The sequence below is a fragment of the Colobus angolensis genome, unplaced genomic scaffold (assembly GCF_000951035.1).
Source record: "Colobus angolensis palliatus isolate OR3802 unplaced genomic scaffold, Cang.pa_1.0 Scaffold433, whole genome shotgun sequence".
Lineage (NCBI taxonomy): Eukaryota > Metazoa > Chordata > Mammalia > Primates > Cercopithecidae > Colobus > Colobus angolensis.
Genome location: NW_012117744.1, coordinates 466,037 through 493,029, shown reverse-complemented (window position 1 = coordinate 493,029; position 26,993 = coordinate 466,037). Strand labels below are relative to the sequence as shown.

Sequence of the window (26,993 nt, the reverse complement as noted above, 5' to 3'; positions counted from 1 at the left end):
TGAGCCACTGCGCCCGGCCAAGTTGATGTCTTTGAAGGAGACAGAAATTAACTGCAAGTCCTCCTCTTGACTCACATCCCTTTCTTGGTGACTTCTTTCACATCCTCATGCTTTCTACAGCATGTAAACGATAACACGCCCCAAAGTTCTCTTCTCCTTCCAGACCTCGTGCAAATGCAGACATGCACATTCAACGAACGTCCCAGGATCCACGCATGCAACTATATGTGCACCTTGGACACAGAATCTGCTCCTCTCCATCTTCCTCATCTCAGGTAGCGAGAATGTGGTTTTTCCTGGTGCCAGGCCAAGAACCTGTAGCCATCCTCTCTTTCTCTTACATTCCACATCTAATCTGTTAGGACATTGTACTGGAAATACCTTTTTTTTTTTCTTTTTTGAGACAGCCTCACTCTGTCACCCAGGCTGAAGTGCAGTGGTACGATCTTGGCTCACTGCAACCTCCGCCTCCTGGGTTCAAGCAAATCTCCTGCCTCAGCCTCCCGAGTAGCTGGGATTACAGGCGCATGCCACCACATCCAGCTCTTTTTTTTTTCTTTTTCTTTTTTCAGTAGGGACAGGGTTTCATCTTGTCAGCCAGGCTGGTCTCAAACTCCTAGCCTCAAATGATGCACCCACCTCAGCCTCCCAAAGTGTGGGGATTACAGGCATGAACCACCACACCCGGCCTGCAAATACCTTTAAAAGATACCCAGGATCCATTGACCTCTCACTGCCTCCACTGCTACCACCTGGTTCAGCTGTAACCAACCTTCCAGCCTTCACCCTACAGACAAGCAGCCAAGAAAATCCCTTTAAAATGCAAGTTCCTCTACTACAATTGTTCCAGTGGTTCTCTAAGGCCTTCGAGGCCCAGCATGATCTGGCTCCGACTTGAACCTTCTCTGTCCTCATGTCATGACCTCTCTTTTTCTTGTCATGATCTCTGGTGACATTGGCTTCCTTCCTGGCCCACTAGGCACATTCCATCTTGGGGCCTCCATCGTCCTCCTCCTGCTTACTGGAACATATTCCAAAGTACACTCTCATTATGAGCTCACATCATCCTAGCCAGAGGCCTTCTCTGTCCACCTAAAGAGACAAACCCACCACTCACTGTCCTTGCCCTGCTTTGTCTTATCAGCACATGTCACTAACATATTGTATCACATATTTGTTTCTTATTTTCCTTTGTGTTTGACTGCCTGAGTAAAAAGCACCTTTCATGAAGACAGCAGGGTCTCTGTTTCACAACTCCTGCCTCCACAGCACCTACAATGAGTGAAGAAAACTTCCAAAGAAACAGTACCTTGTTTTATGGTTTTACTTTCCATAAACTCTCTCCCTTCTCCTAAAGGGCTTCTTCCTTTAAGATGTCTCCTTTCCAGCCGGGCGTGGTGGCTCACGCCTATAATCCCAGCACTTTGGGAGGCCAAGGCGGGTGGATCATGAGGTCAGGAGTTCAAGACTGGCCTGACCAACATGGTGAAAGCAAGTCTCTATAAAAATACAAAAAATTAGCCAGACGTGGTGGTGAGCGCCTGTAATCCCAGCTACTTAGAAGGCTGAGGCAGGAGAACTGCTTGAACCCAGGAGGCAGAGGTTGCAGTGAGCCAAGATCACACCACTGCACTCCAGCCTGGACGACACAGCAAGACTCCGTCTCAAAAAAAAAAGAAAAAGAAAAAAAAGATTATCTCCTTTCCATATTCATGGAGGAGGCAGCCATGGTGTCCTAGTCTCCGAAAATACAAGCCAGCAATTTATCAAGGGGCAGCCTCATGGACATATTTCCCATTTCCCATGTACGTATCTCCCCACCTTTTGCCAATTTCCAATGCATCCTCATAAGAAACTGTCTCTGTTCAACAATTCGTAAGGGGTTCCTAGAGTCACCCTTTGTTATGTCAGTAAGCCTCGGTTACCATAAAACAGCGACCACACAAAATATAGCACATGCTGGTTGCCAATGAGACAAAGGCTCCTCAAGCTTCTATTTGAGAACTGAATTCACTCCTCTGGTGCCTTATCTTTTTCAAATAAAAACATTTTTAAAAATCAAACTTTTAAAAAAGGAGTCATCATGTAACTGACACCACAGAAATACAAAGAATCATTAGAGACTTATGAACAACTACACATCAACAAACTCAAAAACTCAGAGGAAATGGATAAATTCGTGGACACATACACACTACCCAGAAGAAACAGAAGGCCTGCAAAGACCAATAATGAGTAATGAGATTGAATCAGTAATAAAAGTCTCCCAACAAACAAAAGTGCAGGACTAGATGGCTTCACAGGTGAATTCCACTGAACTTTTAAGGAAGAACTGATACCAATTATTCTCAAACTATTCCAAAATACTGAAGGAGAGAGAATTCTAAATTCATTCTACAAGGCCAGCACAACTCTGATACCAAAACCAGAAAAAGACACCAGAAAAAAAAGAAACAACAGACCAATATTCCTAATGAATATATATATGCAAAAATCCTCGACAAAATACTAGTGAACTGAATCCAACAGCACATCAAAAAGAACATACACCATAATCAAGTAGGACTCACCTCAGGGATGCAAGGATGACTCAATGCACACAAATCAGTAATGTAACAACACATCAAGAGAATGAAGGACAAAAACCATACCAACATCTCATTAGATGAAGAAAAAAGCATTTGATAAAATTCAACATCCCTTCATGATAAAAGACCCCAAACAAATTAGGTACAGAAGGAACGTACCTTAACCCAATAAAGGCCACATATGACAAACCCACAGCTAACATCATACTGAATGGGGAAAAGCTCCAGTTTTTCCTCTAACAAATGGAACAAGGACGACAACTCTCACCACTCGTATTCAACATAGCATTGGAAGTTCTAGCCAGAGCAATTAGGCAAGAGAAAGAAATAAAGGGCATCCAAATTGGTAAGGAAGAAGTCAAACTGTTCCTGTTTGCAGATGATACGATCTGATACAGAAAAAAAAAAAAACGACGACTCTATCAAAAAACTCTTAGAATTGAAAAAAGTAAATTTGGTAAGTTGCAGAATACAAAAATCAACATACGAGCTTTAAGGTCATAAACAGCTTCTTTGACTTTTGAAAATTGTTCTATTTACCTACCTTGAAACCACCAGATTCTAGATAAGACCTGGGGACACGTGAATTAGCCATGGTTCCTAGCTATGCAAAAAAAAGGTTATAAAGACTTTTTTTTTTAGACAGAGGCTCACTCTTGTCCCCCAGGCTGGAGTGCAACAGCGCGATCTCGACTCACTACAACCTCCACCTCCTGGCTTCAAGCAATTCTCCTGCCTCAGCCTCCCGAGTAGCTGGGACTATAGTATAGGCGCGTACCACCACGCCCAGCTAATGTTTGTATTTCTAGTAGAGACAGGGTTTTACCATGTTGGCTGGTCTCTAACTCCTGACCTCAGGTGATCCATCTGCCTTGGCCTGCCAAAGTGCTGGGATAACAGGCATGAGCCACCATGCCCAGCCAAGAAATTTTATGTAAGAAAAGATCTTATATGGTAAAATCTGGTCCTAAAGTAAAATGACTGTTTAAAAAGAGGGATGTTTAGGAAAAGTCAGAAAGTCCAAGCATGGGCCGGGCGCAGGGGCCCACACCTGTAATCCCAGCACTTTGGGAGGCCAAGGCTGGTGGATCACAAGGTCAGGAGATCGAGACCATCTTAGTTAACATGGTGAAACCCCATCTCTACTAAAAATACAAAAAATTAGCTGGGTGTGGTGGCGGGCGCCTGTAGTGCCAGCTACTCAGGAGGCTGAGGCAGGAGAATGACGTGAAACCAGGAGGTGGAGTTTGCAGTGAGCTGAGATCGCACCACTGTACTCCAGCCTGAGTGACAGAGCAAGACTCCATCTCAAAAAGAGGAAGGGGAGAGGAGGGGAGAGGAAGGAGAGAGGAGGGGAGGGGAAGGGAGAGGAGAGGAGGGGAGGGGAGGGGAGGGGAGAAGTCCAAGCATGTTGTACATGGTCTCTGTAAGTCATGAACGTATTCATGAAAAGGCAATTTATGCAAGAAATGTTGTACAATTCAAAGGTTGTTAGGCCTCTTAAGTGCTTCATAAAATGCCACTATGACTCTTACTGTACAACTTGCCTGCTTTATAGCTAGGTAAGGCCTGAGACATGTGGAGTTAGCCACACGCCCTAGCTACACTGGAAAAAGTCAGACCTTATGGTGTCCTAGGCTCCACTCCTGGTACATAATTGAAATTGCTTACTCACCAGGGTTTTCACCAAAAGTAAAAGTTGCTGAGTTAACAGTGTAACACGTATGTAAGACTACTGAAGAAACAGTTCTACATGCAAGGCGTGTAAGGGAAGTAAAATGTACTTTTGGTAAAAGACTACGAGAAGGCATGGGAATGTGGATTTCTTGCCTAAGTTTAGAGGGTTAAAGGACTGTTTTAAATGAGATAGGAAAAATCTAAAGGTTTGAACAAGTTGTGAAAAGCTTATAAAAACATAATTGTAAGAGATTCTGTGTGTGAACATATTGGCTAAAGTTTAAGTCACATTATTCAGTTTTTCCATAAATTGGACATTGAATACAAGCACAACAGAGTTTTCTTAAAACAGTTTTGTTCTACGAAAAAAACAAAATTGTAAAGGGTGATAAAAGATTTATAAAAATCTTACCTTATGGCAAGCCAGGTGCAGTGGCTCATGCCTGTAATACCAACACTTTGGGAGGCCGAGGCAGGCAGATCAAGAGGTCAAGAGTTCGAGACCAGCCTGGCCAACGTAGTGAAACCCCGTCTCTAGTAAAAATACAAAAATTAGCCAGGTGTGTTGGCACATGCCTGTAGTCCCAGCTACTTGGGAGGCTGAGGTAGGAGAATCACTTGAACCCAGGAGGCAGAGGTTGCAGTGAGCCAAGACCGTGCCATTGCACTCCAGCCTGGGCAAGAGATAGACTCCATCCCAGGAAAAAAAAAAAAAAAAATCTTACCTTATGGTCAAACTAATTAAAACTAGACAGATTTATAAAATGTAACTAAAACTGGCTTTATCATTAAAAATACACTAACGGAAACATAAAATTTGGTTTTCTCTTTTAAAAAGGATTTTTATGTAATATTAAAAGATAATGAAAGGTTTTTATTTACCTTTTAAGTAAACTACAAAAGAAAAAATGGGGAGGGGAGAGAGAGGAGGCAATCAGCATCACACTATCTTCATTGGGTCTTGTTTGGAAAGCTGAGTTTTCTCTCTATCAGAATAATGGCTTTTCCTTTTTAAAATTTTTGAGTTACTTTGCCTAAATGAATGATTTATGGTAACCTAAGACTCCATTTTGTAATATCCAATGTTTTAAAAGTTTGGTATTTAACAAACCTTTCAAAATCAAGCTCTAAGTAAAAATAAAATTTTTTAAAAATTAAGTACCCTAAAGGACAAAAGACATATTCAGCTTATTTAATGTATTAAAATCATGCAGGAAACACTGTCAAATAGAAAATGGTGTTAAATTTTCTTTGGGTTATAGTCATATAAATTTGTGATATAAAGTTATATGCTGCAAAACCGTATAAAATTTCTATAATTCTGATATGCCTCAGTATATGTCATTAGTAATAATTGTAATTGTTGTGTTGAATTATTGTGTGTCACAGAGTTAACAAATTTCCTTGTCAATTGTGTCTTGGTGGCTCCCCTAAAATGTTTTTCTCATTCACAGACAACTGCTGTTTTAATCTGGTCCTCTTTAGAAGATGGTTTTATGATCAGCTGCTAAAACTCTGGTATGTGCTCTTGAATGCAAGTTTCTGATAACTTTGGAGATTATGACATTAGAATAAAGGAAAAAAACTTTTAGAACTCTCATGGAAAGCTGAAGTGTTCATAAATATCAAACAGAAGTTAAATGCATGGACTAAACTAATAAAAGTCTGAAGTAACCTTTTTGTTTAAAATGCTGCTGATTAACTTCTTTTAAGCTATTTACAGCTGGTAGCAACTAAGTACACTCCTGTGAATAAAATTTGGAGCATATTTGTTTCTACCTGATTTCTCCAGAATTTAAAAACTATTTGTGAGTATTCTTAATTTATAGCAATATAGTTATTTGCATAAATACAGTAAGAATCTGTTTTCTTTTGTAACAGGACACAATTGAAAAAACTGGTTATTTTACCAAGGGTTTGACTGGAATGGCATGCTTTCCTTTACGGAATCAAACTTGACTTGTAAAGCCAGTAAAAGCCCTTGGGAAAACTGGCCTCATACTTTGTCTACACAGTCCCTGTACAGGGTTCCTGACCCATGGTAAGTATAGAATGTCACTTTCTGACAGGCCCAGGAGCCCCAAGTTATCTAGGGACATCAAGAAGAGAGGAACTTATCCAACTCCTAAGTATTTGAAAGTACAAACCTATGGCTAGACTCAGCTTTAAAAAGTCTTATCTGAGATTCCTTATGGAACAGAGTTCCGTCAAAGCCAATTTAAAAAGCCTACGTAAAAAATAATTATTCTAGACAGGCACGGAGGCTCATGCCTGTAAACCTGGCACTTTGAGAGGCCAAGGTAGGCGGAGAGCCTGAGCTCAGGAGTTCAAGACCAGCCTGGGCAACACGGTGAAACCCCATCTTTACTAAAATACAAAACAAATCAGCTGGGCATGGTGACGTGTGCCTGTAGTCCCAGCTACTCAGGAGGCTGAGGCAGGAGAATTGCTTGAACCCGGGAGGCGGAGGTTGCAGTGGGCCACAATCACACCACTGCAATCCAGCCTGGGTGACAGAGCAAGACTCCCTCTCTACCCAAAAAAAAAAGTATTCTTGCCACATGCAGTAGTAGTTCATGCCTGTAATCCCAGCACTTTGGGAGACCAAGGCGGGCAGATCACGAGGTCAAGAGTTCAAGACCAGCCTGACCAACATGGTGAAACCCCATCTCTACTAAAAATACAAAAATTAGCCGGGTGTAGTGGCACACACCTGTAATCCCAGCTACTCAGGAGGCTGAGGCAGGAAAACTGCTTGAACCTGGGAGGCAGAGGTTGCAGTGAGCCAAGATCACACCACTGCACTCCAGCCTGGGCGACAAAGTAAGGCTCCATCTCAAAAAAACACAATTATTCTTGATGCGCTTTATGAAAATAGGCCAAGTATAATAAAATTAAAGTATATTTTGCCAACAAATCAGTCCTATCATGATTTGTTTTAATAAAAATAAGGACTAGAGACAGAAAAATTATGTTCTAAAAACTATGGTACACATGTTGTTAGTTTTTGTTTTTGTTTTCTTCAATTAGACTAAATCCTAATATTTTTGTGGACTATAAGTCCCCAAACTAATGCTTTCAAATCTTTACTTTTAAAACTGGAAATTGCACTCCTTATCCTAAAACTTGTTATTTACCTTATAGTAGACTGTCTGTTTAAATGCTGTACTAAAACTATAAAGATACTACTGCCTTTGTCATGAAAGCCTTGGAACCACAGCCCGGCCTGCATGAATATACTCAGACAGCTGCAAAGCAGTTCTACTCCTCTCACCTTACGGTCAACTCCAACCCCAACTATGCCTCCTGTCAGCATGAAGAAGCCAGAGCGATGGATGGCCTTTTCCGATCTTCACAGCCCACACCTTAAGAGTAAGATGCTATGAAACCCCAAAGGGAGGGATTGAAATCGCCTTTGTAAAATTATAACTGAGGGCCGGGCCCAGTGGCTCAAGCCTGTAACCCCAGCATTTCGGGAGGCCCAGGAGGGCAGATCACCTGAAGTTAAGAGTTTAAGACCAGCCTGACCAACATGGTGAAACTCCATCTTTACTAAAAATACAGGCGTGGTGGCGGGCGCCTGTAATCCCAGCTACTCAGGAGGCTGAGGCACAAGAATCTCTTGAACCTGGGAGGTGGAGGTTGCGGTCAGTCAAGACCATGCCACTGCACTCCAGCCTGGGTGACAGAGCAAGACTCAGTTAAAATAAAAAATGCAAAAATAAACCACTGGGATTATAACAAACCAAAAACCTTCCCAGCAAAGGAAACAGAGTTAAGAGACAAACTACAGAATGGGAGAAAATATTTGCAAGCTATTCATCTGACAAGGGATCAATATCCAAGGAACTCAAACATCTCAACAGAAAAAAACAACAGTATGATCAAAAAATGGCAAATGATTTAAATAGACATTCTCAAAACAAGACACACAAATAACCAATAAATTGGTGAAAAAATGATCAATGTTACTAATCATCAGGAAAATGCAAACCAAATTCACAATGAGATACCATCTCACCCCAGTTAGGATGGCCATTATCAAAAAGACAAAAAATAACAAACGCTGGTGAGGATGCAGGGAAACGTAGACTCTTATACACTGCTGGTGGGAATGTAAATTAGGACAGCCATATGGAAAACAGCATGGAGGTTCCTCAAAAAATTATAAACAGAACTACCATATGATCCAGCAATTTCACTACTGGGTATATACCCAAAGGAAAGGAAATCAATATATCAAAGAGATACGTGCGGCCAGGCAAAGTGGCTCACGTCTGTAATCCCAGCACTTTGGGAGGCCAAGGTGGGCAGATCACAAGGTCAGGAGTTCAAGACCAACCTGGCCAACATGGAGAAACCCTGTCTCTACTAAAAATACAAAATTAGCCAGGCATGGTAGCACATGCCTATAATTCCAGCTACTCAGGAGGCTGAGGCAGGAGAACTGCTTGAACCCAGAAGTGCAGGTTGCAGTGAGTCGAGATTGCGTCATTGCACTCCAGCCTGGGCAACAAGCACATGCAGAAGTTTTAAAAAGCTTACTCAAAGAAGTAAAAAGCAGAACAGGTTTCTAGAGGCTGGGAAGGGTAGAGCAAAGGTGAGGATAGGGAGAGATTTGTTAAAGGATACAAAATTACAGCTAGATAGGAGAAGCAAGTTATAGTGTTTCACAGCACCATAGGATGACTATAATTAACAATACACTTTCAAATAGCCAGAATAGAAGATATTGAATGTTCCCAACCAAAAGAAGTGATACATGTTTGAGATGGCAGATATGCCCTGATCCAATCACTACACATTGTAAGTAGGTATGGAAACATCATTATGTACCCCATAAATATGGATAATTATTATGTGCCAATTAAAAATAAATTCTTACAAATCAGTGTAATACCATCATAGAGTTTGAAAAACAGGAAAAGAAATTGTTCATAATCCCCCTTTCACCCTAGCACAATTTCTATCATTTTCAATTTTTCTTTTTTTCCTTTGGAGACAGGGTCTTGCTCTGTCACCCAGGCTGGAATGCAGTAGCAAGATCACTGTAGCCTCAAACTCCTTGGGCTCAAGAGATTCTCCCACTTCAGCTTCCCAAGTAGCGCACGTCACTGTGCCAGGCTAATTTTTGTATTTTTGTAGAAACAGGGTTTTGTCATGTTGCCCAGGCTGGTCTGGAACTCCTGTGCTCAAGTGATCCGCCCACCTCCGCCTCCCAAAGTGCGGGGATTACATGTATGAGCCAACGCGCCTGGCCATTTTTTTATTTATCTACATATATACGTAATTTCATAGTTGAAAAGTCAATTATACAATTTTGTATATTTTTTTCTTCACTTATCATCATAAGGCTTTCTTGTTGCCTCTCGGGGTTCCTAACTACACAACAGCTGTAGAATATTCTGTCAAGTGGATGGACCATCGTTTAATGAACTATTCTAAAAGTATTGTTTCTAGTTTTCTATGCATTTGCCTTTTTTCCTGCCTTGGATTATAAAGTCAGATTGGGAGGCCGAGGCAGGCAGATCACTTAAGGTCAGGAGTTCAAGACCAGCCTGGCCAACATGATGAAACCCCATCTCTACTAAAAATAAAAAAATTAGCCAGGCATGGTGGCATACGCCCATAGTCCCAGCTACTCGGGAGGCTGAGTCACGAGAACTGCTTGAACCCAGGAGGTGGAGGTTGCAGTGAGCTGAGATGGCGCCATTGTACTCCAGCCTGGGTGACAGAGTGAGACTCTCAAAACAAAACAAAAAAAAAGATAAAGTGCCAGATATAAGATTATTGAGCTTAACAATAAAAACGTAGAGCCAGCAGGGTTCCTAACACTGGATGCCACACTACTTCCCCAAGGGCTGAAACCTATGCCTACTGTACACTATTCACACTTGCCAAAGTACAGAATCAACCAAAGCAAATGCGGTGCACATACACAATGGAGTACACTTTAGCAGTAACAAAGGATGAAATTCCGCAATTCGTGCCATCATGGAGCTGGAGGACACTGTGTTAAGCAAAATAACATGATGACAGCAATCAGAAATGAATCCGGACTCACTCTCTTCACGGCTCCTTCCCCAACACGCTTTAGCTGTCTCACTTCTATTCTCAGCTCCTCACAGGACAGCCAAGGTGAGCAGTTTTTCATCTGTCCTATCCTGAAGTGACCATAGGGACAGTGTCTGGGGTCCACAATGGATTGTCGAGGAGCAATGAAGAAGTGGTCGAGGCAGAGGTAAAGCAGAATATTCATCAGGGCCATGATCAGCAGCAGCCCAAAGGCTGGCGGCACCTCTCGGGGGGCGAGGCCTCTCCTCTTGTTCTGGGGCTGCTTTTCCATGTTGACGGCCTCTGCAATTTCCTAAAATACACAATGAAACAAGAAGTCATGACAGTCAGCTTTCATTTCCAAGAATGCGTCCAGATTCCTCTTCTACTCAAGGGTCCTGTAAGTTGCAGCGTTACCGTGGCGATTAAAGCAGGTATCAAACACCAGGCTTATCCCAAATGCCCAATGTTAGCTGTTCCCATAATCATTACTTTTTATTGCAAACTAAAATACAGGTTCCTCTAGATTAGGTTAGGTGGGAGGTGTTTGTGTCTAACTCTGTATGACTCACAGTAGGATGCATTGAATAGATGCTCATGAATATTCAGTAAAATGAAAGCAAAATGTATTAGTCAGTTGGTGGGATGGGGACAGAGGGTACCAAAGGACAGCAGAAGGAGGCTGCTTAGGGTAGCAGGTGGAGGCTGGGAGGCTGAGGGCCTCTCTCGAACCCAGCTAAGCAGCTGTCCTGTTCCCTGGGAGGTACTCAGAATCCCCTCAACAGTTTTAAGAAATAAAAGCTACTCTTCAGCAGTTATGAAACGTAGATTTGGGGTGAAAGAGACTGAGGCTGGGAGACCAGTTAAGAAGCCCTGATTATGACCACGGACAGGAGCTGACAAGTACATGAGCTAGAATAATAGTGATGAGATTGGAGAGATGACCACTCAGAAGTCACACCAGTGATAAGGAACCACTGATAACATGTGGGCTCTACCGCAGGAGCTGTGCAAGGCCATGGTGGAGGGGCCTGCGTGCAGAGAGGCCTGAAGTAGGACTGTGGATGGCAGAGGTGATTTACAGAAGCAGAATGGAAGCATATGGAGACTTTAACAGTGGATGTGGCCATGCCAGTGGGGAGCCAGCTGAACAGCACTGGAATGCTGAAACACTGGGACAGAACTGGGTCAGAGACAGCTGTGACATGCAGGGTTACCTACCAAGCGCATCTCCTTCTCCAGCTCAGGTCTCCATCCAGGTACCTGGTCAGTCCATACTCTAGTTGGCACCCAGGGACTGGTCTGGAAACACCCTGCCGCAAAGTACAAAACAGGAAGTGTGTAAACAGAAACTGCAGCTATGTACACAGACAAATTGCCATAGTCCAAATGGTCCAACTTTCCCAGGGGCCTTCTTCTGTTTCAAGTCCAGGTTTCCTCAGGTTCTCAAGTCCCAGGACAGAGCAGCGCCATGGGGAAGCCCATCAGAGTCTCTCTGTCCCAGTCTGCTCTCTTCGCCTCCATCACTGACTTCCGGTTGCTCATTCCCGCAACACGTCCTGAGCAGCTTCTATGTGCTCAGCCCTGCAGTGGGTGCTGGAGACACACACACACAGTCAATTACACTAGCATGGTTCCTATCCTGCTGGAGCTTAGGGGAAAGTCTAGTGAGGAAGACAGACAATAAACAACTAAACAAATAGGTCTATCATCATCCTGTGATGGGGGTTCAAGGATAGAGAGTAACTGTGTAGGAACTCCCTGGAGGAAGCATCCCAGGAGACCTCTCTGAGGAGGTGACCTTCACACTGTGACCGGAGGCCTGAGAGGAGCCAGCCATGAAAAATCCAGGATACTACCTCCTCTTTGAGAAAACAAAATCCACTCCCATTTCCAGAGCTGGGACAAGACGTCAATGAAACCATTAACAGAAAACAGCATTTCTCCTAAGAACACAGTAAGAACACACTGCAGCCATGAAGTGTCAAAAACCCCCTTTGGATGAAGACTCCTTTTTTACTATTTAGAAATTCTGTTCTCTACAATCACAGACTACCAGAAATTTTGCAGTTTGAAGTCTTATCAATTGGAATAAAACATCCCACTCTTTCCTGGAGGATCAAAGTCACTCTGACACAGAGAAGCAACCTCAGTCTCCGAACAGGGCAGAGCTTCAGATAAGGAGTTTCTGGAGATAATCCTGTAATCCTGTACATCTATGTTAATCTGGTAGTCTCTAAGGAAAGAGGACTACTTTGCAGTCCAGACTAGATCTTGGCCCCTTTATACTCAGTTCTACATGGCTTTGAGCCCATCAAAGTACTACTTCATTTAAATTTGCCTAAACTTCACTCATCTCCAAAATTCTATGATTTTCTTCCTTTTTTTTTTTCTTTTACAGATAGGGTCTGACTATGTCACTCAGGCTGGAATGCAGTGGTGCAATCACAGCTCAATGCAGCCTCAAATTCAAGCAATCTTCTCACCTCTGCCTCCTGAGTAGCTGGGACTACAGGTGCGCATCACCACATCCAGCTAATTTTTGTATTTTTTTTTTTGTAGAGACTGGGTCTCATGATGTTGCCCAGGCTGGCCTTGAACTCCTGGCCTCAAGCAATCCTCCTGCATCAGTCTCCCAAATTGCTGGGTTTACAGGCATGAACCACTGCACCTGGCCTTTTAAATTTATTTTTATCCCCTCCACAGCTCTGCTCACCCTCTGCATCAGTATTCCCTGGAACCTCAACACATTCCAGTACCCCACAGACGCAAGCACACAAGCTCACACTGTTCTGGAGCTCCTGAGCGTACTCCAGACCTCACACTGCTGACTCTCCCAGCAATGGCACACACTTCAGTGCCTCTATGGCTCTAAACCCACAGTAGCTGCCTCTAGGACACCTTAAATCATCTGGCTGCCCCTTCCTAGAGTGTCCTCATGCTCAGGGACACAAGCACACCTCACACCACCTTGACCCTCAGTGCACTGGGCCTCTGACAGTACCAAGACCCTTCCTGTACCACCACCCCCTGCCCCACAGAGATCCACAATCTTCATCCCCGCTAGCACAGGCTGAGGTCTCCCACCATCCTCCCTCCATCAGATCCCTCCATGAGGTCCCTCCAGCTCTGCTCCATTAGCATGCACTGGGCTCCAACTACCCAGACATGCACATGCACACACCCACCACAGACGACCCCCACAAGTGCACACACAGCACTAGAGTCCTGCAACCACCTCCCCTCCATAAGCACCCCATTCTCTCCTACCCTGCAGGCCCCCACAGACACACACACAGCGCTAACATCATACACACCCTCATCACCACACACAAGGCCTCAGAAGCCTATTAGCACACATCCTGGTACCTCTACCACCCTATCCCCCAAGAGCACACACTGGGCCTCTCTCCAGCCATAACCCCTATTAGCTTGCCTTGGAACTTCCTCAACACCCTACCCCTGTGACACATCCGCGGGTCCCTGACCTGCTCTGCTGCCCACTTCCCTAAGCACATACTGGGCCTTGAGCCTCCCCTGCCACAAGGCTCATCACCACATGCTCCAAGTCCTGCTCAGCCCAGGCCCCCAATGGCAAAGCTCCAGGCTCTCCCCACTCCACCACCCATTCCCACATCCTCTGTACCTCTGACCCCCTGCTCCCTATTAGCACTCATGCCACTTCCATCCCCAGCTCTCTGCACGGGGCCAGGTCAGAGAGGCCCCAAAGGACTCCCGCCCCGTGCCCTCTCAGATGATTCTCTGTCCCTCTGATGGAGATATGCAAGTCCCGCCAGTGTGCAGCCTTGGTTATCGCAGTGAGTCAAAAAACATGACAGATGTGTCCCAGGTGGCCTTAGGCTAGCTGGAAGCTCACACTCTCCTTCTCCAAACATGTACCACCTCTTCCCCCACCTTCACTCTCAGCTGATCATCTAACGAGATCATCCTATTTTACCAGAAAAACAGAAGCAATCAGAGAGCATTTCCACCAGTTCCCAAGCCCCACCCCAGGTTCCTGCACTCTCCTATTACTACAAACTGTGTGTTACCATGAAACTGGCCCTGAGCCCAGCTCAGGCAAACCCCACCCCCAGCTCTGTCCTCTCATTCTCTCCAACTCACTGCCACGTCACCCAAACTGACCATATCACAGTCAGCACAGGTGACCTCCACATCACTAAACACAACAGTCAAAGCACAGCCCCAGTCTTCCTTGACCTATCAATAACATTACCGTGATTGATAACTCCCTCCTTAAACGCCTTTTATAATTGGTTTCTAGGAAACTACACTGGCAGCTCCTCATCTCTGAGTCCACTTAGTGGGGTCGCCCAGAGCTCAGAGCTCAGACCTCTGCCACACTCTCTGGGAGAGCTCACCCAGACTCAGGACTTTTCATCACTGCCTGCTGATGACTTCCAAAGGTAAAACTCCATTCCCAGCCTCTCCTCAGAACTCAAGGCTTGCTTCCTTGACATCTCCATGTGGATGTCTGATGAACAACTCAAAAGATTCAAAAAAAAACTCAATTTAAAAAATAGGCAAACGGTCAGACATTGGTGGCTCACACTTGTAATCCCAGCACTTTGGGGAGGCCGAGGCGGGAGGATCACTTGATCCTAGGAGTTCCAGACCAGCCAGGGCAACACAGTAAGACCTGCTGTCTACAAAATCTAAATTTAAAAATTAGCCAGGCACGTTGGCATGTGCCTACAGGCCCAGCTACTCAGGAGGCTGAGGTGAGAGGATCATTTGAGCCCAGAAGACCAAGGCTGCAGTGAGCTGTGATCGTGCCACAGCACTCCAGCCTGGGTGACAGTGAGACCTTGTCTCAAAAAAATAAATAAATAAAATTTTAAAAATGGGCAAAGGACTTGAATAGACATTTCTCCAAAGAAGATACACTGATGGCCAACAGGCACATGAAAGATGCTCAGCTTCACCAGTCATCAAGGCAAATGCAGATCAGAAGTGTGACAAGATGGCATTTTACACCCATGAGGATGGCTATAATACAAAAATCAGTAACAACACAAGTGTAGGGGGATGGGGAAAAACTGGAATCCTCAAACATCACTGGTGAGAAAGTAAAATGCAGCCACTGTGGAAAGCGGTCTGGCCGCTCCTCAAAAGGTTAAGCCCAGTCACCACATGACCCAGCAACTCCACTGCCCGGTGTGTACCCATGAAAACACGCACACTCACACACACACTTATACATGAATGTTCACGGAAGCATTATCCACAACAGCCAAACAGTGGGAACAAGCCAAGTGTCCACTTGCAGATGAATGGATAGACAAAATGTGGTACATTCATAAATGGAATATTATTCAGCCATAAAAAATAAAGCACTAATTCATGCTGCAACATGGGTGAACCTTGGAAACATCATGCTCAGTGAAAAAAAGCCTGACAAAAAGGCCACATGCTATATGATTCCATTTACATGAAATGTCCAGAAACAGCAAATTCAGACACAGAACATAGATTTGTGGCTCCCAGAGGCTGGGGGTCAGGGGGTGGAATAGCTGCTAATGGGGATCGGGTCTCTTTTTAGCTAAAATGCTCTCGAATTAGACAGTGATGATGGTTGTACAAGCTTGTGAATATGCTAAATATCACTGAATTGTACACTTTAAAATGTCAAATGTTATGGCTTGTGAATTATATTTTCGTTGAAGTCTCCCCCTAACATTTAAAAAGATAAAAGCATTCCCAGCTCTCAGGCTATGCAAAAGCAAGCAGAAGCTGTGGTTGGCCAAGCCCTGCCTTAGGTGACGGCATTCCTCCAGGTCTGCCAAAGACCCAGGTAACCTCACCCATACCTGGGACACTAGCAGCCATCTGAACTCTGATGCTTTCTAAGTCTGCACTGCAGACCAGACCTCTCCTACGCTTCGCTCACTGGCCTATCAAAGTATGGGATGTCCACTGCAGAACTCCCCCGTCCCTACATGACCCTCCCCCAGGGTTCCCTCTGTGATGGGCTCATGACCCAACCACCCGCTCAAGTTACAGATCAGGCGTGTGTGACTTGATTCCTCCCTCCCCTAACCTCTAAACCAACCAATTACCACATGCAGTCAATGCTCCCACCAAAACCTCTCTCACAGCTGCTAGCATCTCTCCTTCCTTGCTGCCCTTACCCTCTACTCCCCTGTGTGAGCCAGCAGCACCTCTCACCTGGATTTCCGCAAGAGATTCCCAAGCAGATGCCCAGTTTTTCCTCTCTTGCAGCCCATTCTCAGGATTACACAGCAAACAGGATCGTTTTTCTTTGTTTCACACACAGAGAAAAATTTTTAAAAATCATAAGCATTCATCCAGCTTTGTCAAGTCACATTGCATCATTTTTTCAGATTTTTTAAAGAAATTAAATATTACAAATAGAGTTGAAGCCCCTCTGGACTCCTCCCCGTCCAATTCTACTCCCTCCCAAGAAGTGATCACTATCTTCAAGTTGGTGGACATCAGAGATTCTCAAACTGTGGTCACCAGACCTGTGGCATCATCGTCCAGGAACCTGGGAGAAATGCAAATTCTTGGTTCCACACTCCAAACCTACTGAATCAGAAATGAAAATCTGTGTTTTAATAAATCCTTTAGGTGATTTGGATGCATGCTAAAGTCTGAAAACCACGGGTGTATATAATTCCTATACATGCTATCTATCTATCCATCTATCTATCTATCTAATAGATCATATCTATTTACCTACCTACTTACCTATCTACTTAAGACATGGAGTCTCACTATGTAGCCCAGGCTAGACTCAAGTGATCCTCTTGCCTCCACCTCTCAAGCAGCTGGGACTGACTACAGTGATGGGCTACCAAACTGCACTTCCCATACATGCTTTTTATTTTCACAAGCATGTGCCCATAAATCATACATATGTTTTCAAGCTTTATACAAACAGTGATGGGCTGGTATTATCCTGTTGCAACTAGCTTTTTTAAAAGCTCAACATTACATTTCTGAGATTTACCCATGCAGATGCACAAAACTCCAGTTCACTATTTTCAACTGGTTTGACTTTTCCACAATTAGTGAGACAAGCTGTGTACACATCTCCCCAGGCATACATGAAAGTTTCTCTGATACATGCAGGGAGCTATTTTTTTTTTTTTTTTTTAGAGACGGAGTCTCACTGTATCGCCAGGCTGGAGTGCTATGGCATGATCTCCTGCTCACTGCAACCTCCAACTCCCTTGTTAAAAGGATTCTCCTGCCTCAGCCTCCTGAGTAGCTGGGATTACAGGCATGCGCCACCACGCCCAGCTACTAAAAGTAGAGATGGAGTTTCACTATGTTGGCCAGAAGGTCTCAATCTCCTGACCTCGTGATCCGCCCACCTCAGCTTCCCAAAGTGCTGGGATTACAGGCATGAGCCACCGTGTCCATGTCCGGCCCATGCAGGGAGAGCTTTCTAAAGTACTGATGTGATCCCACCTAGCTTAACATTCAACAGCTCCTCACTCGGCCCACAGGATCAAGTCCAAACTCTTATGTGGCCTCCTGAAATCTAGCCCCTATCTGCTTCCCTAAACCCTCCCTGCACCCCACTCTCTGGCCCCTGAGCTTTCCTCAGTCCTCAGGCTCCCTTTCCTCAGGCTCCCTTTCTGGGATACCCAGGCCCCGGCTTCCTCTAGATTCTAAGCACCAAGAGGCCTGCCTGTCTGTCCTGTTCATCACTGCACCCCAGTGCCTGGCACACAGTGGGTACTCAGCAAAGACACACCAACTGCCTGGTCACTCTGCGCCTCTCCCTTTTCATGGCCTCAGCCATAAAGGCTGCTTTCCCTCTCCTGTGTTCACCCCACCGCATCCGCTCTTCCTCTCCTAGCGGCTCCCGTTCTCTGAGGCCCCTCATCTGCCACCTCCTTCTCCAATCCAGGTTTCCCAGCTCAAACCCTGTGGTAAATCCTTTCAACCTTCCAACCCTCCTTACCCCTAACCTCCCACCAATCCTTCCTTGCCACTAGAGGTGGATTCAGGTTTTATGGGGCCTGAAGCTTATACAAGTTGGGACGACGAGTGGTAATTCTTTAAGAATACACAGCTATGAATGTAAAAGTGCTGAGCCTCTTGCCAGAGTTTTGGAAGGTATTTGAGCAAGTGAAGAGGCTAGAGGCTTCATCATAAACCCAGATCTGCTTGTCATTCACCAGCCCCATGTAACTTGCCCTGTCTACTTCTTCATTTCCACTCAAAGGCTGCCAACATCAGCTACAAAACTCTGTGGGACTCTAGAAATGCATATTTTCTAATCCGTGTTGGACCCTCAGCATTACTAAGAAAACCTTTAATGCATTTCTTGCTGAATACAAATTTTACATGCCCCACTAACCTTTTATGTATCCCTAAGTCCTCACATTCACTTCTGAATCCTCTCTCAGCAAAAAGAAACCAAACCAAAACAAAATTAAAAAAAAAAAAAAACCCAAAAATTCATTTGACTTTTATACAATGTCAACTTCACACCAATTCTGTGAAGTGGATGTAATTGTTATTTCCATTTCACAGATAAGACAACTGAGTCAGAGGTGAAGTAATATATCTAAGGTCACTATACACAGAGGAGCCAAGTTTTCTGGACTCAAGCCCATTCCTTCCCCTAAATACCACAATGCTCAGGAGTTGAACTAAATCAAACCCAGTGTGGTCACCTAGGGGCTGGTCTAGGGGACCCTGGGACTGCCTGTTTCTCAAAGAAGACTTCAGCCCACCTCAGCCCCGATTTGCTTTTTTGTTTCAGAACATATTCTGGAGTAGGCCGCCCAGAGCATAGCATGAGGCTGTGAAGGCAGAAATAAGCAAAAACCGCTGAAATTTACTGGTCCTGAAAACAGCCTGCACATTAAGGAATAAAGACGGTGGGGCAGGTTGGGCAGGAGAAATTCAGGCACGATTGATATACAAAGAATTTCTGACACTGATAGGAAGGCTTATTGATAGAGAAAAGCTTGGCTTAAAGAAAAAAGAACAGGGACAAAACTAGTTTTTACCGACTTATAAGGTATTTTCTACAACTAGGGAAGACACAGAGTAGTGTCACCCAATGCAATTTACAGTAGAATTCCATTGTGCCAGTAAAGCACAAGATACATTAGAAGGATTATTTTAAATATTCTTAATGTTTATTTAGCCTTAGGGTTCTACAGTAAAGGCAAAGGGTGACAAAGACAAGATTATGCAACAAAAGAGCGAAATTTTGCTTTCTAAAAAAAGAGAAGAATATGATTACACTTAACACCTCCTGGCAACAATGATCTCCTGCAGAATAAACACCCAAAGGCAAAGAGCTGAGACAGAGTCCTCGGTCCTTTCTGGTTTTTTTGTTTTTTGTTTCGGTTTGGTTTGGTTTTTGTTTTTTTAAACAGAGACAGCCTCTGCCGGACCCAGTAGCTCACGCCTGTAATCCCAGAACTTTGGGAGGCCGAGGTGGGCGGATCACCTGAGGTCAGGCGTTCGAGACCAGCCTGACCAACATGGTGACACCCCGTCTATACTAAAAATACAAAAATTAGTTGGGCGTGGTGGCGGACGCCTTGTGATCCTAGGAGCCAAGACCGCGCCACTGCACTCCATTCTGGGCGACAGAGCTAGACTCCGTCTCAAATAATAATAATAATGATAATAAAGTAATAATAATAGAAACAGTCTCCCACTCTGTCCCCAAGGCTGGAGTGCAGTAGCGCGATTTCGGCTCACCGAAACCTCCGCCCCCGCCGGGTTCAAGCGATTCTCCCGCCTCAGCCTCCCGAGTAGTGGAGACTACAGGCGGCGCCACCGCGCCCGGCTAAATTTTTTTTTTACAGAGACAGGAGTTCCGCCATGTTGCTCAGGCTGCTCTCGCCTGAGCTCATGCGATCCTCCCGCCTCGGCCTCCCAAAGCGCTGGGTTTACAGACCGGAGCCACCTCGCCCGGCCCTTCTCGGGTTCTTTAACTTCCCGCTACCGCGCAGGGCTGGACGCGGAGGCGGGGGCTCGGCGCGGTGGACCTGGCCGCCCAGGCCAAGCGCAGCCTCCCAGGCAGCCTCCGCACAGGCGGCCGGCGCTGCGGGCCGGGCCACGTACAGGCCCCCCGAGAAACCCAGCTGGACGACCCCTCACCCCTTCGCCCTCTCGCCCCTCGCCCCAGCACCTACCTGCAGCCCAAGCTTCTGCGCCCCCTGCCACCCGAAGACAGCACGCACTGGGCCTACTGCGCTTGCGCGTTCGGAAGCGCGTCCTGGGCGGGCGAGCGTGACGCTGCTGCCCCCTGGCTTCCTCTTCAGGCCGCGCACTGAAGCCAGAGCTAACGCCTCGGCGGTACCAGCGCGCACCTACCCAGTCTCCCTCTCTGGCTTCTGCTTCCCAAACTTAGGAGAACGATTTTGCATTGAACCACTATTGCTTCAGCCTGGAGCCAGGCCCATGCAGAGCAGCTGTCAGATCTAGACGCACTGCCAGGCCTTCCAAAGCGTATTCCTCAGATCCGCGGCATCTGCAGGGACCTTGCTGGAAAAGCTGATTCCCCACTCTGGCCCAGACCCGCCACTCGGGGACCCAGACGCCTGAAGTTGGACAATCACTCTGTAAAAGAAACAGTGGGGCTTAGCCCAGACACAGTAAAGCTGAGCTGCACACATCAAGCGCGGCAGACAAGACCTTGGCAAGCCTCCGCGGAGGGGCAGGACTGGGCAAAGGCGGGGAAGTCTGTCCGGGCCGCCGGGCAGCCCCGCCGGGAGCCCAACACGCACTCGGGCACTTGCCCCGGGGAACCGAGAGGGAGGCTTGCAGCGTCGAAGTCAGGCTGGGGTTATGAAAAGTCTGGGTTGTGTACATTGGAAGCGTTAGCTGCTTCTACACTGACACACTGAGAAAGTCCAGAATTAAGAAACTAACATGGTGTGGATTAAAAAAAAAAAAAAAACTGAGCCTGTACTAGCGATCCAAACAGTATTAAAATAACTACCAGAAACGTTTGCCAATCACATGGACAAACAGCAAAAGAATGGTAACACCTCCTGTCCTTATAATAGTCTGAAAGTTTCCTCACACACACAAGTGAGTGTAAATTGGAATTCCTCCTACGGGACCTAGCAAATCCATTCCTAGGAATTTATCCTTCAGAAATAATATGTCTGCGGCAGGGGACCGTGGCTCATGCCTGTAATCCCAGTACTTTGGGAGGCCGAAGTGGGCGCATCACGAGGTCAGGAGATCGAGACCATCCTGGCTAACACGGTGAAACCCCGTCTCTACTAAAAATACAAAAAAGTAGCCCGGCGTGGTGGCGGGCGTAAGAATGGCGTGAACCCGGGAGGCGGAGCTTGCAGTGAGCCGAGATAGCGCCACTGCATTCCAGCCTGGGCCACGACTCAGTCTCAAGAAAAACAAGAAAAAGAAAAAGAAATAATATGTCTGCAAGATGTATGCACAAGAGATCTTGCTGAAGCATTGCTGGTAAAAGATATTTATACTAGACAAAAGAAGAAACCTGAATGTATAACAATAGGGTTTTCTGAAAGAAATTACATTACACATAGCCATGAAAAATGCTGTCTAACAGGTGCACAGTTTCAGTGTGAGAAGATGGTAAAGTCCTGGAGATGGATGGGGGTGATGGTTGCACAACAATGTGAATATACTTAATTCCACTGAACAGTACACTGAATTGTTACAATGGTAAATTTTATGTATCTTTTACTACAATTTTTAAAAAGTTATGCTGTAGATCTATATATATTGACAGGAAAGGATATTCATAATACATGGCCAAGAGAGTAAGCAATGTCATTTTTTAAAACATGTATTTATAATCATAAATATACATATATATTCCAATGGTTACCTCCAATAAGTAGAATTTGGGGCAATTTAAATTCTCCTTTATTCCTCATATGTATTTTTAAACGTTTATGTAATAGGTATTTCTCCATATATATGTATATACATACATGAACCATGAGCCTGCTAGCAGTATTAGACATGTATTATGACATGTCTTAGAGGGAAGCCATTTAGAAGGATCATAAAACAAACCTATTAAATTAATAATAACTTTTAAAAAGAAAGTAGGCCAGGCGTGGTGGTTCATGCCTGTAATCCCAACACTTTGGGAGGCTGAGACAGGTGGATCACTTGAGGTCAGGAGTTCGAGACCAGCCTGACCAACATGGTGAAATCCCATCTCTACTAAAAATACAAACATTACCCAGGTAAAGTGACGAGCACCTGTCATTCCAGCTACTCAGGAGGCTGAGGCAGAAGAATTGCTTGAACCAGGGAGGCAGAGGTTGCAGTGAGCCAAGATCGCACCATTGCACTCCAGCCTGGGCGACAGAGTGAGACTCCGTCTTGGAATCAAAAAAAAAAGAAAGAAAGTAAAAAGGAAAATGGCTGAGATATGAGAAACTTTGAATATGAGAACTTTGAAGGGAAAAATAATCAGGCATTGAAATTTTACTAGATGTAGGGAATTGAGGAAATAAACGAATAAAGTGTAGTCAGTTCAGCTATAACACATTTTAAACACTAATTTCTTTCAGTAAGATTGATACATTAAGAAATAAGCATAACACAAATTTCCTGTTTGGTTAGTTGGTTTTGTTTTGTTTCATTTTGGTTTGTTTTGGTTTGGTTTGAGAAAGGGTCTCACTATGTTGTCCAGGTTGGTCTCAAATTCCTGGACTCAAGTGGTCCTCCTGCCTTAGCCTCCTGAAATGCTGGGACTACAGGTGTGAGATACTGTGGCCGGCATTGCCCTGTTTTCAACACTGAAGTAGACACTGCTTGGCAGATACCACTGAATTGCTATAAAGATAGGATGATGAGTTTTTTAGTTTTTTCATAAAATTGAACCTGCTGGCTGAGAGTTGGCTGTTGGCATCAAGATAGAAACCAGCCAGCCAGGGTTGGGGGCGAGGTGACTCACGCCTGTAATCCCAGCACTTTGGGAAGTCTAGGCGGTTGGATCACCTGAGGTCAGGAGTTCAAGATCAGCCTGGCCAACATGGTGAAACCCCGTCTCTGCTAAAAATACAAAAAAATTAGCCAGGTGTGGTGGCGAGTGCCTGTAATCCCAGCTACTCGGGAGACTGAGGCAGGTGAATCACTTGAACCTGGGGAGTGGAGGTTGCAGTGAGCTGAAATCGTGCCACTTCTCTAGAAAAAAGAGAGTTTCTGGAATGCCAGATGAGTTGATCTCCCCTGTGCGAGACACCCATGGGGAGTCATGGGTGGCCTCTGAAGAGAAAAGTCTCCTTATTGCCTTCATCTCTTTATGCCCTGAGAGCATAACAGCTCAGTGGCCTGCCACAGGTTGCTGCGGGAAATAACACTCCTTTGAAGCAGTGGAGTATAATTAAACATCTTGGCTCCTCCTGAAACCCACTCCCACCCATTTCAGTCCCGATAAGTTAAAGATCTTAAGTAGTTTAGACATATCCAACGCTCCAGTCCCCTGGACCCGCCTTTTAAACTCTTATTCTGTCTCTTTCTAATTACTTTGTCTCCGCTGGACTCGGGGTACCCGCCGGGTGGTGTGGGGCTGGTTTCCCCAACAGCTTCACTCTAGCCTGGGCAAAAGAGCAAACCTCTGTCTCAAACAAACAAACAAAAAGACAGAAACCAACCAGCAGCTCTCCTTGCTGAGTTCTTTGCCACATGGCCACCATTTTGTGCCTACAGGCTTTTTGGGGGTGCTGGGGAAAGGTGAAATTTTAACACTGATGAAAAATTAGAGGAATTAAATTCAAACAATTAAAAGTAAAAAGAACAGCAGAATTTGACACACCATCAAACTGGTTGTGTCACCCTTCTTCAAGCTGAACGTGGCCCAAAGCCTGGAACTGAGCGTCAGGGGTACATACAGAGACTCTGGAGAAACCCTCTGATTCTGGCTCGTGGAGCAGAAAAGGAAACTCCTAACTCAGAGGGAGTGAAGAAAATTCCCTGTTCTTTCTATTTCTTCATGTCTTTGCACTCCAGCCCCCAGTCAAGCCCATGGCCAGAGCAAAAAGCTTCAGCAGCCGAAAGTCTGAGGGAGAGAAAGAGTCCTTTCCATTCAGTGGCACTGCAGCTCCAAGAGGACAGACACAAACTCGGTGTTTTGTTGTTTTTATTTGTTTCCCACTGCTGTGGCACAACTGTGGAAGTGGGCAGCTCCCCCAGGCGAAACTGAAAGTGGGAAGTTTCAGGCCAGGGCACTGAAACCTGAGGGAACCTAAAAACACTGAGAAGAGAGTGGAAGGTGAGAGCATCTGGCAAGCAACCTCAGAGAGTTGTTTTTGAACTCTTGGGCTCACCACTGACCTGCATATCACAGACTTAACAGGCACACCAAACACTCAGACAACTGTGCTCATGAACAGATTTTTGTTCAGGTACCAAACTACTGGAGGATGCAGCCACCAGACAGATCCAAATAACCCCACAGAGGGTATGAACACAGAACTCACTTTGGAACATGGACCCCAGAAGAAGATCGGAACCTGCAGACTGTCCCTAACTAGCTTATGTGCTTGCTTAAATTAAAATGTTGGCCAGGCGCGGTGGCTCACACCTGTAATTCCAGCACTTAGGGAGGGCAGATCACCTGAGGTTAGGAGTTTGAGACCAGCCTGGTAAACATGGTGGAACCCCATCTCTACTTTAAAAAAAGAAAGAAAGAAAGAAAGAAAATAGCCAGGCATGGTGGTGGATGCCTGTAATCCCAACTACCTGGGAGGCTGAAGCACAAGAATCACTTGAACCCAGGAGGCAGAGGTTTCAGTGAGCCGAGATCACACCATTGCACTCCAGCCTGAGTGACAGAGCAAGACTCCTTCTCAAACAAACAAAAAAAAGGCCGGGCGTGGTGGCTCACGCTTGTACAATCACAGCACTTTCGGAGGCTGAGGCGGGCAGATCACGACCTCAGGAGATCAAGACCATCCTGGCTAACACAGTGAAACCCTGTCTCTACTAAAAATACAAAAAATTAGCCGGGCGTGGTGGCAGACACCTGTAGTCCCAGCTGCTCGGGAAGCTGAAGCAGGAGAATGGCGCGAGCCCAGGAGGCGGAGCTTGCAGGGAGCCGAGATAGCGCCACTGTATTACAGGCTGGGTGAAAGAGCGAGACACTGTCTCAAAAAAAATAAGTAAATAAATAAATTAATAAAAAATAAAAATACAAAAAAATTAGCCAGGTATGGTGGCAAGCGCCTGTAGTCCCAGCTACTCAGGAGGTTGAGGCAGGAGAAGGAGGTTGAGGCAGGAGAATGGCGTGAACCCGGGAGGCGGAGCTTGCAGTGAGCCGAGATCACACCACTGCACTCCAGCCTGGGCGACGGAGCGAGACTCCGTCTCGAAAAATAACGATAACAATAATTAAAATGCCAACATTCTCCATAGGATTTAAACAAGAATTAGAGCCTCATAATATTCAAAATGCTCTGGATACAAAATTGCTAGGCATACGAACCATCACAAAAATCTCAACTTGCATGGGAAAAGATAATCAACAGTCACCAACTATAAAATGACTGTTAGGATTATCTGAAAAAGATATTAGTTATTATGAAAATGCTCAAACAATTATAAACATTCTTGAAACAAAAGAAAGTATAGGGCTGGGCACAGTGGCTCGCGCCTGTAATCCCAAGACTTTGAGAGGCCAAGGCAGGCCAATCACTTGAGGCCAGGAGTTCGAGACCAGCCTGGCTAACATGGTGAAACCCTGTCTCTATTGAAAATACAAAAATTAGCCAGACATGGTGGCAGATGCACTCAGGAGGCTGAAGCAGGAGAATCGCTTGTACCTGGGAGGTGGAGATTGCGGTGAGCCGAGATCATGCCATTGCACTCCAGCCTGGGTGACAGAGTAAGACTCTGTCTCAAACAAATAAAAAATAATAATTTAGAAAAGGAAGTATGACTAAAAACCTTGGAGAAAGTAAGAGGAACCAAATAAGCATTTAAAACAGAAAAATACAATAATCAAATTTTAAAATTCACTGGATAGATTCAATGGCAGAATGGAAATGACAGAGGAGTCAGTGAACATGAAGACAGATTAATAGAAATTATCCAAACTGACCAACAGAAAGGAGGGAAAAATTAATAAAACTTCAGGCACCTGTGGGACATAACAAAAGATACAACATTTATGCCATCAGAATCCCAGAGCAGATGAGAAAGAAAGCACTAAAAAGTTTTTGAAGAAATAATGGCTGAAAATTTCCCAAGTTTGGGAAAGAAACACCAACCTACAGATTCAAAAAACTGAGCAAACCCAAACACAAATCCAAAGACATCCATGCCCAGACACATCAAAATCAAACTGCTGAAAAATAAAGACAAGGAAAAAAAATTGAAAGCAACCAAAGAGAAATGCCACAAGCTCTAGGCGACCCACAATCCTAATGACAGTGAATTTATCCTCTGAGATCACGAAGACCCAAGTGGCACAACGTCTTTCAAGTGCTGAAAGAAAAGAATTGCAAGCCCAGAATTCCATATGCAGTGAAAACATCCTTCAGGAATAACCTTGAAATAAACTCAGATGAAGGAAAACTAAGAGAATTTGTAGCCTGCGGACCTACTCTAACTGAACTGCTAAAAGAAAGTTCTTTGGTGGCTCAAGCCTGTAATCCCAGCACTTTGGGAAGCTGAGGCAGGTAGATCACCTGAAGTCAGGAG

General features: G+C 45.1%; 1 protein-coding gene across 3 annotated transcripts in view; it reads right to left on the bottom strand.

The window, feature by feature from the left end:
* Positions 1-20,534, bottom strand: part of POMK (protein-O-mannose kinase) — a 33,331-nt gene extending 12,797 nt beyond the window's left edge. The window contains exons 1-4 of one of the 3 annotated variants that reach the window (XM_011957095.1): positions 20,477-20,534; positions 16,509-16,600; positions 11,537-11,632; positions 10,330-10,632 (exon numbers count right to left, since the gene is read on the bottom strand). In XM_011957095.1, coding sequence (XP_011812485.1) covers positions 10,330-10,611 — 282 coding nt within the window. In that variant the 5' untranslated portion in view covers positions 10,612-10,632; positions 11,537-11,632; positions 16,509-16,600; positions 20,477-20,534. Of the gene's footprint in view, positions 1-10,329; positions 10,633-11,536; positions 11,633-16,508; positions 16,601-20,476 lie in introns of those variants that run through there. The other 2 variants (XM_011957096.1, XM_011957094.1) reach the window with 2 other exon arrangements.
* Positions 20,535-26,993: the final 6,459 nt, after the last annotated feature.